The sequence below is a fragment of the Polypterus senegalus genome, chromosome 10, assembly GCF_016835505.1.
Source record: "Polypterus senegalus isolate Bchr_013 chromosome 10, ASM1683550v1, whole genome shotgun sequence".
NCBI classification, from domain to species: domain Eukaryota; kingdom Metazoa; phylum Chordata; class Cladistia; order Polypteriformes; family Polypteridae; genus Polypterus; species Polypterus senegalus.
Window position 1 is genome coordinate 113,328,936 of NC_053163.1, and position 16,750 is coordinate 113,345,685.

The following is a 16,750-nucleotide window of genomic DNA, read 5'->3' on the forward strand; positions in this document are numbered from 1 at the left end:
ATTTCATCAGAGAACATAACTTTGAACCACTCAGCAGCAGTGTTGTCTTTAGCCCAGGCGAGACGCTTCCGACGCTGTCTCTTGTTCAAGAGTGGCTTGACACAAGGAATGTGACAGCTGAAACCCGTGTCTTGCATACGTCTGTGCGTGGTGGTTCTTAAAGCACTGACTCCAGCTGCAGTCCACTCTTTGTGAATCTCCCCCACAGTTTTGAATGGGTTTTGTTTCACAATCCTCTCCAGGGTGTGGTTATCTCTATTGCTTGTACACTTTTTTCTGCCACATCTTGTCCTTCCCTTCGCCTCTCTATTAATGTGCTTGGACACAGAGCTCTGTGAACAGCCAACCTCTTTAGCAATGACCTTTTGTGTCTTGCCCTCCTTGTGCAAGGTGTCAATGGTCGTCTTTTGGACAACTGTCAAGTCAGCAGTCTTCCCCATGATTGTGTAGCCTACAGAACTAGACTGAGAGACCATTGAAAGGCTTTTGCAGGTGTTTTGAGTTAATTAGCTGATTAGAGTGTGGCACCAGGTGTCTTCAATATTGAACCTTTTCACAATATTCAAATTTTCCGAGATACTGAATTTGGGACTTTCATTAGTTGTCAGTTATAATCATCAAAATTAAAATAAACATTTGAAATACATCAGTCTGTGTGAAATGAATAAATCTAATATACAAGTTTCACTTTTTGAATGGAATTACTGAAATAAATCAATTTTGTCATGATATTCTAATTTTATGACCGGCACCTGTATAGTCAAGTGAGCTCAAAAGAACATCTACATTGGTATTTTATACCACACACCATCAGGAAAAGATTTTTCTATGGAAGAAGAATACTGTGACCCAAAGGCAGACATCCTATCACAGCTCATGCCAGCTGCTCTGGTGGTATAGGTCACTCAATTCAGCAACTTGGTATGGTTGTGTCCATTTCTTTAAACACTATTTCAGACCATAGTTGCCCAAACAATACTGACCCCAAACTAAGACATCTGGGAACTGAACATCATCTCAGGCTATTTTCCTTTTTTTTTTTTAATACACAAGCAAAAGCCCGTTGCACAAAAGGCACTATATGCAATTAAAGTTGAGTGACAGACAATACCTGCACTAGAACTAATCTTTTATTCTATTTCATTTTTAATAAATGTGTCACGGAACGCCTGAGAAGCCAAGCTCCAAATGATGGACGGTGCCATGATTGAGTCGGCCTGGCTGGCAGCTGTCTGTACTCGCTCTACATTGAAATTCTACAGTTTGGACTAAATATGCTATAAAAAAAGGTCAATGTAATGGCTGTAAATAAATTACTAAAAGACGACAAAAAAAAAACAACTTTAATTTAGAAAAGTGTCGGCTTCACTAAACAGTGAAGCTTTTAACTAAAATTGGCTGATGCGTGCAGAATTAAAACCTAGGAAAGAATAAATCATATTGCAGAAAATGAGGTTTGAGCTGTAAACAGATCCATTTTAGTATTGTAAGGGGCGGCTCTGCCCACTAATGAGCTGGACCCACAACAAGGACGCCAACAAAAAAAAACAGAAAGCCTGTCTGGTTAATTGTGTATTTATTGGAAGTTCTGAACGGTACAGGACTTACTCACCATGTAGCACCCATCCTAAGCAGCATACAATAAAAAGACCACAATCTGAACATTAAAAAACGTACCAACATCACAAGACAGTCTTACAAGAACACAGCTGTCGTCTATGAAAGCAACATATTCACTTTTTTTCTTTAAGTAACATATGGCCAGCAGGAAGATAAATGTGGATGTGTCACATTTTGTGCTTGTAACTCCCCTTTCCCCCAACGCTGACACCAGTTGTACAAGCTTGACATCTCTCTGGCACTGCAGCACAAGACAGCCAGCCAGAAATGTTGAAGTGAGACAACATGAGAGAGAGATCTGTTGTCTAGTATAAAAGGCATTGGGGTTTGAGGGAGTAGGACAAGTAAACAGTCGGCCAGCGGCATCTCTGCAGGGATGGTAAGAAGCAACAGGTCATCAAGCCCCTAGCAGTACTCCTACCAAGTAACCAAAGGAACAATCAGAATAAAGCTGAACGTGAAGGTGCGAGTGAACCAAGATCGATATGTCTCCATCAGAGAAATGCAGCCAGTGACAACTACCAAAACAAACATGGGTGTCAGCCTTCCAGCCATGTTTCCCCCTCCTTACCAAATGATGTCACTGAGGTGACAGGCCATCAGCCCGACAGTTGTCTCTACCTCCACCCCACGTTCATTAAGAGATATTAAAAGAAAAGAGTCGGACAGATTATTGGACCGCTGATAGTTCAAGTATCAGGAAATGAAAGCTGAAGGGTGGGGAGGAGGCAACCACATCTGGAAACTTCTGGCAGAACAGCTCATGCAACAAGCCTTTGACAGACACATGTGACAGTCAGTGCGAAAAAAACAGGATATTCATGACAGCCTAACAGCTATGCCTCTACTGGGGTCCTATTGGCATTACAGAAGGCTGTACGGATGGGACAAAGTAACAGGTCATAAGGCTGCTAGTGGCACTTGCACTTGGGAGCTAAGGTCTAAGAGGGACTCCTGGGGAGAAGATCATAAGAAACAAGTCTCCAGTCCAGCTGTAGCACTTCACAGGAAAAGTAGGCAAATGGCAGCCTTCAGATGCGTAGGGTATGACAAACACTCACCCCACCCAAGCACTTTAGATTTGACAAAGCATTTGCATAACAACACCAGATTGTCTGGGCTGCTCTCTTTGTGAAGGAACACCTTGCTAACACAATAATAGTGGTGTGATAGCGTTCACCACGTAAGAATTGTGATGGCCACAAAAAAAAAAAATAGCCGGGAGCACTTCACATTTCACATTCACATTAAGGGAGACATAAACAGTTAAGAAAAGCACGGGAGTCCATGTGACAACAAAGCACAGAGGTACAAAGAAAAGGCGAGCGTCAATAACAAGAGACCAAAATGGCACCATCAATATGAAGAAAGGCAGCTTTGTACGACACGGAGAACAATCACCACTGGCTGTTAAGTGAAACCTTTTCAAATGCCAGTTGTGCACTGCAGAGGAGTAAAAAGTTCTTTACTGGGAATGGGTCTTAAGAGATATCTTAGCACAGTTCTCATATCTCCACTTGGAAAACAAAAGGCACCAAGGAGTAGTGACATGAGGCCATTAAACTGACAGATCTGGGATCCTACAGTTCTGAAAAGCAAATCCACACTTTAGCAGTGTCCTTTGTGCAATATTCTCTTAATGGCGACCACAGGTGACAATGAGGGATTCAAAACAGAAGGAGAAGGCTGCAGTTTCTCTTAAGTGCCATGCCACAGAGAGCTGGAGTGGGAAGATGGTTCCTCAGCATTGCTAACGGGTTGACTCCTCCTGGCACAGCAGAGGGAACATGAGGAACTGGGTGGCAATGAGAGAAGAGCTACCAGCCAAAAAGTCTCTTCTTTTAAGTCTGAAAACAACAAAGCACAAAAGAGGTAAGCAGGATGTCATTATCATTGTGTAAAGGAAGAATGATTTGTGCCACAGAAAAACAACATTACCTCATCTCTCGCCGAAGCTCCAGTGAATGAAGAAGATATGAAACTGCTGAAATGAGAAGAAGCGCAGGTCAGTGTGGGAAAGTGACGGTGACAGCATTAACTGGTGTGGAGGGACCTTAAATCAGCTTCATTCTCACCCTTTTGTGTGTCACTCATCATTTTCTATGTGTTGTACCGTGTTAGCCATTATGAATGTAGTGAGAAGTCAAGCAAAATGACACCTTTTATTGGCTAACATATGCAACCTTTCGAAGCAACTCAGGGCCCTTCTTCAGGCACGATACATCTTCAAGTTGCCTCGAAAGCTTGCATATTGTAATCTTTTTAGTTAGCCAATAAAAGGTGTTGTTTTGCTTGACTTCTCACTATCAATATTTGTTAAAATGACTGTTCACACTGAGAATAAGGCTGGGCCAAAAAGGTGCTTCTTAGTCTCATTATTCCTTTACCCCCTCTCAGATTTGTCTTCTGCTATGAAATAAACAGATGACAATACCATAAACAAAGAGACACCTTCCTTCAGCTTTCCACCATGAACCCCGGCCAAAAAATATGAATCTGATGCCCAATTTGTATTAGTGCATCAGCCATCAAAGTGTGACAATGCTTAGGTACACCTGCTTATTGAGCGCAGAATTCTCTTAATTGTTTTCAACGACTGTTTTTCTTGCATGCGTCAGAGTATGGTTCAACAGTAATGGAACCAAGCAGGTAAATAATGAGGCCTGTGGAATGCAAAGCAGGGCCAGGAGCAAGAGGCACACATCCAACTTGGTACAGCCTGCAGGAGATGTTGGGAGGTTGGGCAGCGATGTTTCATTTCTGCCTTGGAGCCAAGCATGGTTGAAGGGGAGGGTAGAGCATGTTCTTGGCAGCCAACAGTGGTTTCAAATCCTGTCCTTCTACCTCAGAAGAAATATGCAGAATTAAAAAAAAAAAATTTTAAACCGCAAACCTTCTGTTTGCTGTTTTTCTCATCTCACCAATCGACCTATGTGCCAAATACGTGCCCTGGCTTCCAGGCAATAGGGCATTGTGTGTCATATCTTGATCTCTCAGCACTCTTGCCAGTAGCACTATGGCTGTATTGGGTAAATTGAAGGAATGCATTCCCAAACACAATTCAAACTAAAGCCAGAAACTCAAATGTGGAATTTCCTCCAGAAATCAACTTACTCCAGACAAAGAATATACTGGAGGGTGGGTTTATCTGCCCCCAGAGTAGAGTAAGACTGGGCCCACACAAACCCTCCTTGTGCCCTAGTTGTTAGAAGTACTGTACTGATGTGTTACCCATATGTATACAGACGTTAATATGTACTGAATGAATGAAATGAATGAAACTGATTGATCTCCATGGACTGACATCCCACTGCCTAACAAATTCTAGAATACCTTCAGTTTTTGACTTGCTGGCAGCTCTCACATGTTTAAAAACCGAATACTTCCAAAATCATAGCTAGATACAATCAACGTTTTCAGACAACTCCTCATATGGGCCATTATGGCAAAAATGCAATCTTCTTTCTTTAATTTGTTTCTGCATTTCATCTGCATTGAAACAGCGTATATACCAACCAAAAATAAATCTTTCAAAATTGTTCTCCAAAGTGTATAAACTTGTAAAAGCTGGCCTTGTGTGGCAGTGTGGATAAGGGAAAACTGGTGTTTTTAAAATGCTGACATCTGATTGTCATGAAATCCATATCCGGTCATTGGCTTCATTTACTTAATATTATGAGTTGTGGACAGTCAGAGCACACGCCCATGACCATCATTTCTGGTTTGGCGAGTTCTTCAGGTGCTCTTTGTATTCCTTCTGCTTTTGGCCATTTGATTTACTCCACATCTGGTCCATCAACAAGCACTGAAATATGATGGAATGCTGCTTGGCAGAAATGGCCACGTGCTCCTGGCTGACAAACCACATATGCCTAATAGAATTTACCCATTTCAGAAAAACATCTGAAAATACAGCATGGAGAGCACATTTTTAAAAAAGGAAATGAACTTGGAGAGGCATCAGCTAAGTCTTAAGAATTACCCAGTGCGGAGGGTGGACCCACCCGTGCTAGCTGCCCTGTTGGTGATACCATATCTTAGCTGTATCACTGGCATATGAGTCCTATTAATCTTTGTCTTGTGAAAATACCTCCAGATAGACAATGTTTTTAGTGCCCTCCTTTGCTGAGGTGTTTCACTTGCATATTGCTAAGCTGCAGTGATTGCTTCGTTTCAACATTGTCACTTCATCCATAGTTACGCGCCACTGTTTTCTGCACACAGGTTTTTCATAGTGAGAAGTGAGGTGCATGCAAATGCTGAAAAAAAAATCCAAGTGCATGCATTCGGCATCTAGTGGCTATGGTTGAGCGCGAGCAGAGCAGATTGCTCCATACAGACACACACACCGGCCTTTCGTTTATATATGTCTATTTTAAAGTAACCACACTGCTGTTTATCATGGATATATCAATATGGCAAACTAATATGAAACAAGTCACACTATTTAGCAAATCTGCAGTGTATCCTACCGGAGGAAAAAGAATGGCGTTTCACAGAGATTATCTATGTGATTCAGCAGACAAGGGAGACTGAATGGTGAAGGAATCAGACAGAGAGATGGATGGATGGAAAGATGGATGACTGGCTGAGGGTGATGTGGAGGGTACATACTGGGAGTCAGCTAAAGTGTCCGATCTTACCCAAGAACTACCGTAGGCTCATGCTACAAACTGTGATCTAGACCACTAGATTATGGTAAGCCATACTAAAACATGGCCACCAGACCCACAGACAGAAGTAATGTGATTTAATAATAATTCATTACATTTATATAGTGTCTTTCAAGGTTCTCAAAGTGCTTGACACAGTGAGGAGTGGGGAGCCACTTCAAGCACCACTAATGTGCAGCATTCACCTGGATTATGCGATGGCAGCCATTTTGTGCCAGTATGCTCACCACATATTAGCTGTTGAGATGTAGTTAGCCAATCAGAGACAGGGAATGATTAGGGGGCCAGAATGACCAGGCCCTGGTGGGCAATTTAGCCAGGACATTAGGATACACCCTACTGGACTTAAGGAAAGTTCACACTGGCTTGCACTCAAATCATTTTTAAGCCCTAAATTTTATGGGTGCTTAAAATTTAAGTAGTTCAACAAAGCTTCCCTCATTATCCCCATGAGTGCCTGCGTCTCCCATTTCCATCCATCCATTTTCTAACCGCGTCTCCCATTTCTACTCCCCTAATTTGATTTTGTATATGTGAAGATGCAAGTTATGCCTCACAGACATCTACTGTAAGTAGTACTATTAGAACATCCAAACTCATTCCAAAAAGATGTCTTCAATAAAGTGAGGTCTGCATCCTGGTGAATATCTTGTACATTTACAATAGAGATGCAGTCTAACTTGGAATGGCAGCCCAAGCAAACTGCCAAGTACCATGAAATATTTTTCTTTAACAAGTAATGAATCCCTCCCACAAATCACAGTATGCTTAGAAAGAAACTACAAGGAGGGTGCAATTGAAGACATGGTGAGCAGCAGCCCTTCTAGGTTAACAGAGGGCCATGTCCAGCCGGGCCACACAGCAAGGTCTCCCCTACACAGTGCCCAACATAACTAATTGATAGCATAGCGCTGCATGTGCCTGACAGCTCTGTCAACATGAATTATTAAGAGCAGCCATGCAGCACGCCGCATTGTTTGCTCTTCGCCGCTGAGGGACACCAAAAGGAATCGCTGATTTGTTTATCCTTTTAGGTAAAAAGGCAGATAGATTTAAACCCCAAAGTGTTTTATCACGAGAGCTGACACATCAGGATGCTCCTGACTCTCTGGGGTCCTTTGATGTTAAAAGGAACTAAATTCTCTCAGACAGTCTCACATGGTAAAATTTTGCTTACTCGCTGGCTGCAGTCACAGACTTCCATGTGCTCCCTGAGCCTGCTCCTTGTATTTAGGAAGTCCAGAGAGTCTGATTCTCACATCCCTAGTAGCTTCCCTTTCTCACTGCACTCACTGTAAACACAAACTGCTATTACAGATCATTAATGGAGACAGGATAGCAGCTTTGAACAGTTTCATGCAGAAGCCCGCTGTCTTGCACCTCTCCATTGAACCATTTAAAGAAAGCATGTCTCTTTTATGTGACTATGCTCTTTCAATGGATGCAACAGAGTTTGTACAAATATCTGATGAGATAACTGCTTTCTTTCAAGTTCATAAAGAGCTGAAATAATCATAGTGGCTGCTATCTGTTTCATCTGTGGAAAAAGCTGGGGTTCTAAACATCTAAAATGATGCTGTGTAGGTTTTGACACTGCTAAGGAGAAATGTGAAATTGGATATATTCTAACTATAGAGCCAGAATGCAAGAACAGCATCAGGAGTACAGAGCTTATATATAATGAGATTGGGATGGAAGATGAACTTTATACAGTTAAATTGTGCTTACACACAGCACTGATATTTCATTAGGTGCAACAGCAGGACGAATGGAATTTAGAGCAAGGGACATTTAACCATGCCCTGGGTATGACGTTAAACTGCATCTAACCCTGCAAGTGCTCCACCAACTTGTAGGGGAAACTTGGAGGTTGGTGGCACGATTGGTACTCCAGCCATGGTAAAAACTTCATGCAACTCTGAAATGGAAGATAGGACTCCTTTGTGCTCTCCGTGGGATTAGTTCTACTTCAGCTGCCCATAGGAAGGCTGCTTGCATTATGAAGGGAATGGAGGAAAGCCCTCGGGAGCCTCATCCCTGTTACAGTCAAAAGAGAAAGCTAATGGGGTCAGGCCTCTTGGGGATCAGAACTGGTATGGTGCTGAGGTGTCGCCTGCTGCAGAGCAACACTTGGGTTCCAATTTAAGGCAGCCCTTCAGGGTTGGCGCGTGGAATGACTTGTCTCTCTGGCATGATAAGCATCTTCCTCTGCTGTAGGAGGAGCTTCGTAAACTCCGCATTTCAGTGGCAGCACTCTCTAAGGTGCGCAGACCTGGGACTGGATACACTTTTTATTGGTCTGATCGCCCTGATAACTGTCACAATTAGGAACTAGCTGTTGCTGTAGTGGATCGGCTCCTTCCGATGGTGTCCGATGTTACTCCTTTCAACATGTGTATTATGGGACTCAGATTAAGGCACTCTCTGTGTGCTTTATCTGTTGTTTTAGTGCATGCACCGACCATGGGAAGTGATGTCTCAGTGAGGGAAGACATTTAATTTACAATTTCACTCATTGATTGCTGGGTGCCTGCAAGGTGACACTGGGTGCCTGCAAGGTGACACTCCTGTGGTCATGGGTGACTTTATTTTGACCACTAGAATTCATGGGGCTGGATATGAGAATTGTGTTGTTCTCTGGGTCTTACGTCTGTGACTTTATGTTCCTTGAATTTGCAATAGGTCAGGGGTTGTTGATCGTTGGATCCTGGTTCCAACACTGTGCTGCATTGTTGGACTTGGTACTACAATACTGGTGGTGCAGTGAAGGAGATGGAAAACATCCTCATGGGCAGACACTGGAGAACTGCAGGGTCTACAGAAGTGCCTAGTTTGTAAATTCTGACCACAGACTTATTGTTGCTACTCTGAAGATCCAGCTTAGGTCTAGTAGGCTACCACCTACTAGGAGAATGAGGCTGTACCTGCCAGACCCCAAGATCTGGCTGTTTCTAATGAGTTTGCATACAGTTTGTGTGAGAACTTGCAGACTTGGTTGCAACTGCCAATCCTAATGTGATGTGGGAGACCTTCCATGACAAAACCCTGAAGGTTTTGGAGGGGTGTGTTGGTGTTGCTGGTGTTCACAGAAGGAGGTATTTCATCTTACAAGACACCCAGGACATCATTGACAGGAGTCACAGCACATGGCTTGATGGTCAACTCTGGTCTGTTTTGGGAACTGAGAAAGACAGCTGTGAGGGCTCTAAGGGCAAATAAGGAGGAATGAACAAGTGAAACACCATCTATGGTCTAGTGACCCATGTCCTGCTTACAGAGGAATCGAAGCATTAAGTATATCCTGTTCCTTGGAAAGCTGCAGTCAGGGCAGGTGATGGTACGGTCCTTACAGATGACACAGCATTTGTGACCCACAGGGCTGGCTACTTTAAGCAGCTGTTTAAAGCTGAACCTCTGACTAGGACACTGGACATATCTGGGTCCACAGTTCTTGAACCACCCACTCTCAGTGAGACTATACAGGTGGTGAACCAGCGGAGGGTATGGAAGGCTGCATGATCTGGGGACTTTGGATTGAACTTCTCCAGGCTGGTGGGAGATGGGCGTCATCCCAACTGACTGGAAAACGGGACCTTTCGTCCTGAAAGGGAAGAGTGATCGCCTGGATCGTGGCAACTATGGAGGGATAACATGGCTCTCAATGCCAAGTGAGGTACTTGTTAAGGTCATACTCAAAAGGATCAGGGATCACTTGCTCACCTACCAGCAACCGGAGCAGTCTGGTTTTATGCCTAAGAAGCCTACCATTGACCGCATCCTGGCAGTGAGGGTTCTCATCAATCACAAAAATTAATTTTAGCAGAATTTCTTCACAGCCTTTGTTGATTTTCGTAAAACATTCAACTTAGTTGATCAAGCTGCTCTGTGGTACAACCTGAGACTTTGTTGGATCCCCCCCAAATTTGCTCTGATCATGGCTCTCAAGGAGTCTGATGTCTGGGCTTGCGAGTGTACTGGATAAAAACCAAGATCCAGGCCTTTAATGACCTCTTGGGCACAGCCATCAGAAGTGTGTTTGTCGGCGGAGAGAATAAAGACCTTGTCGAAAGGTTTACTTAACTTGGTAGTGATATTCATGTTCCTGGTGACTCTTCCTATGAAGTCAGTAGATGGATTGGGAGAGCATGGGGGTCATGAGGTCACTTGAAAGGGGTGTGTGGTGCTAAAGATATCTCTGCCTGGTACTTTCTGTTTTGCTATAAGGTTGTGAGACATGGACGCTATTCAGTGATCTGAGACAAAGACTGGACTCATTCTGTACTGTTTCTCTTCAGAGAATTCTGAGCGGTAGCTAATAAAGTCCCGAATGAGGCACATTACCTGTATTGTGAGGGATAGTCAGTTGTGGAATATGCGATTCCCTGAGGGTGATCTGGCTCGTAGGATCCTCATTGTGGAAGACCCTAGCGAATGGATCAGGCTAAGGGGAAGCCCATGTAACACCTGGCTGCGGCAGATAGATGGTCATTTCTGGAGGGTGGGACTGGAACATGTCTGCCTGGGGGATTGCCACACAAGATCCTGAGGTGTTTTGTTGTGTGTTGGTGCAGCAACACCCAGCACCAGTGTATGCTCCCCAACCTGACCTGACCTGACCTGATAATTAACCAGATGCACAAATGGAATGTCTACCTTGGCATAATCCGTTCAGAGCAGATGTCATGTCAACTACAAGCACTCAGTTAAATCAGTGCATTTAACAGATATTTCAATTGTGCTGTGAAAGTAGAGCTATGATGCTTAACCAGATTTACAGCTTGACTATTTAAAATGATGCATTCTAATTGGGAGAAAAGTCATCTTTAATACTGCAGTACTTTTGATATTGGTACAAAGTAAGTATATTACAACTAATGCTTCACTGGATGCAGTCTTGGTGATATGTACATATAAGCAGTGTTTGTACCCACCCAGCACCTGAACTGCACGAAATTTTAAGCTCCACGCACGCCGAGCCCTAGTGGTGTATTGGACACAGTTTAACCCATATGAGGTAAGTATGTAGTAGAAATGCTTCACTTTACAGTCTAGCTGATGTAGATACACAGACAATGTGTTTAAATGGATGTAATTTATGCTAATCAGGCATAGAACTGTCATGACAACTGTGCAGTGAAAAGTTCAGTTATATCTGCACACACACATATTTTACTGAAATAATTCTAGAGGAACTAATTTTAAATGGGGATGTGTGGATAGTTGCATGGCTATAATATTGACCTGGATGCAATATAAGTAGACTAAGACCATGTCTCTTAGCATCAGCAAAATTAAAGTTTGCTCCTCCATTCTGAAAAACAACACGTGACAATAAGTACTCACACCAGTGGATTAAGCAACAGTTTTTTATCTTTCTGTTAAGGGGTAATTCAACAGTTGCTCATAACTAATTAGCTGTATTACTATACCTGATTCTGTTTCTCATGTGTATTGTCTGGCGTTTATTTAATATGTTTCACTTTCTGTTAAATGCATCATCTTAGTCTGTAAGACTAGAGCACAAATAACAGTAAACTTGCACTTCTTTAATAAGGTAAATCTAGTCTGAATGGTTAACATAACGTTGATGCTGTACTGGATCCAGTGTTAAGCAGAAGTGTACACAGTTGGATAGTTTAACTAGAAACAGCTTAAACATGAGTAGCTGCAGAGCTTTCCCCTTTCAACTATAAGCATGCCTAAACTGAGAGTGAAGAGACTGTGATGCTCCACTGGTCAAAAGAATGTCAAGAGTTTAAAAAGGAAAGCACTATAAGCAAAGCCACTACTGGCCAGTTACGTTCAGCTACATGCTATTTCTGCTTTGCTCATGTATTGCTGAGATACATCTGTTCACACATTCTAAATTAGGTGGGTTTTCATGCTACAGTGGACATATATCTGGAAAGGTTGGCGGACTACCACCTTACCCATCAGTATGCAGAAATGGTTGTTTTACTGAATGCAATATTTGGTTGTGTGGGTGTAAAATCAAAGATATTCTACCATTAAAGAGGAGTGTTCAGAAATGAGCAAACTTACCTCCCAGACTGCCTTGAAGCATTTTCAAAAAACTTCGCTTTGGATGCAACACTAGAAAATTAAAACAGGAAAACATTTGAGCGGTCAAGTGATAATTTAGGATGTTTATTGCAGGACAGATTAAGATGTAATGATGTCCCAGGCTAATAACCACAATTACACGACACAGCAGACGGCGTATATACACTATATCAAATTGATTTGGTCACCTTAGAGCCTGTGCAGCCTGTCTACAACTTGAAAAGATGAAAAAAAATAAGATCAGAACAAAGTGTTCAGCATGCTGTGCTTAAGGACTGATCACTGATATACCTGCACTAATGACACTGACCCATCAAGTCTAGACACTTCAGACATGGAAGGAAGAGTGAAAGCTAATGCATGGTTAAAGGTCACAGACACACATGCACAAGTCATGATCCTGCTTCTGCAGATAAATTAAATAGATACATACTGTAGTACGAGACTGCCAGAGGAAGAAGTGGCTGGTGCATTTAATAGTGTGCTACAAGAACGACCTTACCCCAGGGTGTATAACTGATGCCTCGAAAGGCAAATCTTTGGGAAATACCATGGCAGAGTGGCACAGCAACACTCCTAGGGAAATATACAGTAAAGGGCGGGGAGCCCAGAAGCATTCTCATTATAAACATTTTTGCTGATATTTTTTAAAAGCAGTTCAATAATATAAAACAATTAAGCAATGCACAATACCATGCTACAGATGTCCTAGCCATTTAAACATATCCCAGATATAACAGGATTGGAGAACTGGTGATCACAAAATAGGACAATATGTTGAGAACATCAACAAGACATCCCCAGAATTCAAAATTGCCCCAAATGTTAATACTGGTGAAGTTAGCTGGTGTCCTGGGTTGATTAAAGAAGGAGACAAACTCGAGCTGTATAGAGCAGTGCTATCAAGCCATTTTGAAGGTGAACAGTTAGGTAATCCACTCCACGAAGTAGGCAATGAGGCACCAATGCTTTCTTAATTTTTTGATTACTTGTGATTTCAGATTACTCCTTTTTTTCCTACCCTCTTGTGTTTAATATTTGTTAATTTAAGGCTTGTTTGACCAATCTCTTCTTGCGGAGACTTGTCCTCAATACAATATTACAATGTGTGTGCATTTGAGTCTTAGGGCCATTTCACTGGCATTAACATGCATTTTCTGTGATCTAATCTGTTGTAAATGTACCTGTGGTCAGGCCACCAAAACCACATTTGGAAGTGGACAGAAATGGCTAGTGGCCTCATTTAACACAAGCATAAATACAAATGTGTTTTCTATCCACATGCACCAAATACGTAAGTAGAAGGTTGATCTGAAGGTCAAATTGAGTGTCTGTCCGGATATGATGTGGAGATGGCAGATGCATTTTAATGGCAGGTTTAAGTGTAATGAGGCTAAATTATGTTCAGATACAATCAATTAGAAATAGTCATGTTAATGCAAGGACTAAAGGGGGCCTTAGTGAGATACTTACTAAGAAGAAGAAGGAATCTCCTCTGTTGTTTCTGGGCATGCTGGTTTCTGGGAAGCCGGGGATCTGTTTGGGGGATCAGGGGGTCTCATTGGAGGTCTTGTGATAATTGGCTTCTCTCCTGGTAACTTGTTTTTTGTCACACCATCCCCTTGGAAGAAGAACAAGATTAATTTTGCTGATATTGCTTCAAAGTACATGTGTCATCATTTTTCCCCAATAAACCTTATCCCTTTGCTGTCATCTAAAGACAGTCCTATAGCTCCAGTTGTGAAGGACACATATACAGTATTTCTCTTACAGTGTCAATTTACTAATGTGACTCTTTTTTTGCCATTTTTTGGTCTAGAGTACACACTTACCATCTCTGCTAATGGCAGTGCTGCGCTGCACTGGCTGCCTTGTCCCAGAGGGTGATGTCCATGAGCTACCAGCAGAGTTATTGCTCCCTTCCCCATTGGCTGTATCCTGGATCCGAGACACCAACTTTGCTACTTCAGAGTCTGAGTGCCGCTCAGTGCGTGGTGCCACTCTTAACAGCTGGGCAGCCCTAATCCCTTCCTCACCCTCACTGATCCGGGGACTGCAGTTTGATAGCTTCGTCCTTTGCAGAGGGATGGGGCTTGACTGTGTGCCAACTTCTGGTTCAGCACCATTTATAGGCAAGCTGCTAGAGCCTTCAGAAAAGACAAAAAGGCCAATATGAGACATACCCAATAACAGTCATTGCCTGACATGTTCACTTAATAAGAGTAGAAAGACTAATGCGGCCAAGAGTACCTCATAATACCGGCTGCACTTTGTCTTGTTAAAATAACAGTATTACACCAGCATGAGGTTAAGCTGACAGGCCCATGAAAACCTGCGGAAGTGTGTCATTGTTACAAATGTCAGTATCATGTCAGACCAGGGAGCATAGAGACCTGGCATCATAGCCATAGGCTTCCCAGAACACCTCTGGGGAAAATGAGCTCTTAATGCGTGGATTGTTATTGAGAGATAGCTGCTGAGATGATCGGGACGGCACAAATAAAAAGATGAGCCCATTAAGAGAGTTGTTATCCACGGTGTGCAGACAAGACACTTTCAATAGTCCATGGACCCCTACTGTTGGGTTTCCCACAGTGTGTTCAACCACGGTGTGCTTCCTATGCATGGAGCCATGGCAATCGCTGCCTCCATTAGCTTGTCTGGAATCGACCTGCACCGGTTCTTAAATGAGATGCTGCATCTGTTAAAAGTGGCAAGGTGTCCTAGCACTTACACATATTAATGTAGGCCAGTCACACACCTGTGGATAGGTGTATATTCTGGACAGATATAAGGGACTTACAGACATACAAATGCAGAGGTTAGTAGCCAAATATGCACCAGTTTACAGAGGCACACAAACACGTATACTGGAAGGTGGACATGATCATATAACAGCAGGCAAAAGTGTACAGATATACAACCTTGGCATTGCTTTAATTTTGTCACACCCCTTCGCTCATAAATAATCTGTACATGCTTGTATCTCTAAAGGTATGTATATAAACAAGTCTCTGAGGGAGTGTGTTCTACTCAAAGACAAGTAGACCCAGACATATACAGTGACAATTTACACAGTCACATACATAAAAAAAAAAAAAGTTACTTGAACCGGGACTCTTACCCAGCCAGGATGCCTTTGTAATGGAAGGACCGGGGGAAGGAGCTTGCACAGGGCAATACCTTTCCTGGGATGACAGAGGGTAGTCCCCTTGGCTTGCTACGGTGCCACGGGTTCGGAGCATGGAAGTGTAACACTGCTGGGGCCCGGGGCCACCTCCAGAGGGCACAGGGTGAACGGCTGAGCCTTTCTTACCAGGACTGCCGCCACAACCGGAAGTACACACGGAAGAAGATCACAGGACACCTGGGGCACTTCTGGATGCTCTATAAAAGGAGCCGCCTCACTTCATTAAGGGGGCCAGAGTTGGGAGGTGGAGGTCAAGGCTTGCAGGAGGAGGGCAAGAGAGAGAGAGAGAGAGAGAGACAATGAGAGAGACGGGGAGTGCTTGCTGTACTGTGCTGCATAGGTGGGGAATGAGATAAAACCGAAGCTTAAAGCCAAATAAACGTCTGTTGTGCTGAACTTGTATCCTTGTGTCTGTTGTGTTGGGTGTTTGGGGAACTGTGCGCCCCCTGGTGTCCCCAACAGTTAAACACAAACAGAAGCAATCACAGACAGAAACACAGAGATGACAGTGTTATTTAGTGTAATATATAAGTATTTCACTATTTGATTATATTACTATTACTGTACTTTGTTATGCATACTTTAAAAAAATAAAAACACATACAAAGTGCAATCTGACACAAAGATACAAATACACAGTACATAATCAGTGAACCCATACATGAATCCCCCTACACATACAGAGACTGAGAAACTGAAGAACAAGCACAGAAACTGAAGAACAAGCACACACACACACACACACACACACACGCACACACACACACACATACACATACATAAACTGAGAAACTGAAGAACAAGCACACACACACACACACACACACACACACACATACATAAACTGAAGTAGACGGACAAACACACGGCTGTGATGCAGGCACAGTCAGCAAGAGATACACACACATAAACACAGGCAGAGGTACTGTAGTGATACAGACACAGAAAGAAAAATGTACTTGTACTTGTGAACAGGCAGGCTAAACCGGATACTGATCTAAATGAAGGCAGATGTCACTAATGGACCAGGGGACTGGTTTATAAAAATGTTTGTACAGTGATCCTGAATTTGAATATATGTTTATCTTCTTATATAATACGCTACCGTGGCTGTTCGTTTGTCTGTCCAGGACTTTAAATCACCTGTAACTCATAAACCATTTGAACTATTCATCAGAAATTTGGTACACATATACTACATGAC

General features: G+C 42.8%; 1 protein-coding gene across 2 annotated transcripts in view; it reads right to left on the minus strand.

Moving 5' to 3' along the window:
- Window positions 1-1,559: 1,559 nt before the first annotated feature.
- The window catches only part of ophn1 (oligophrenin 1), a 193,240-nt gene continuing 178,049 nt past the window's right edge, over window positions 1,560-16,750 (minus strand). The window contains exons 20-24 of one of the 2 annotated variants that reach the window (XM_039766355.1): window positions 14,189-14,503; window positions 13,830-13,977; window positions 12,336-12,386; window positions 3,559-3,604; window positions 1,560-3,467 (exon numbers count right to left, since the gene is read on the minus strand). In XM_039766355.1, coding sequence (XP_039622289.1) covers window positions 3,462-3,467; window positions 3,559-3,604; window positions 12,336-12,386; window positions 13,830-13,977; window positions 14,189-14,503 — 566 coding nt within the window. In that variant the 3' untranslated portion in view covers window positions 1,560-3,461. Of the gene's footprint in view, window positions 3,468-3,558; window positions 3,605-12,335; window positions 12,387-12,813; window positions 12,933-13,829; window positions 13,978-14,188; window positions 14,504-16,750 lie in introns of those variants that run through there. The other variant, XM_039766356.1, reaches the window with a different exon arrangement.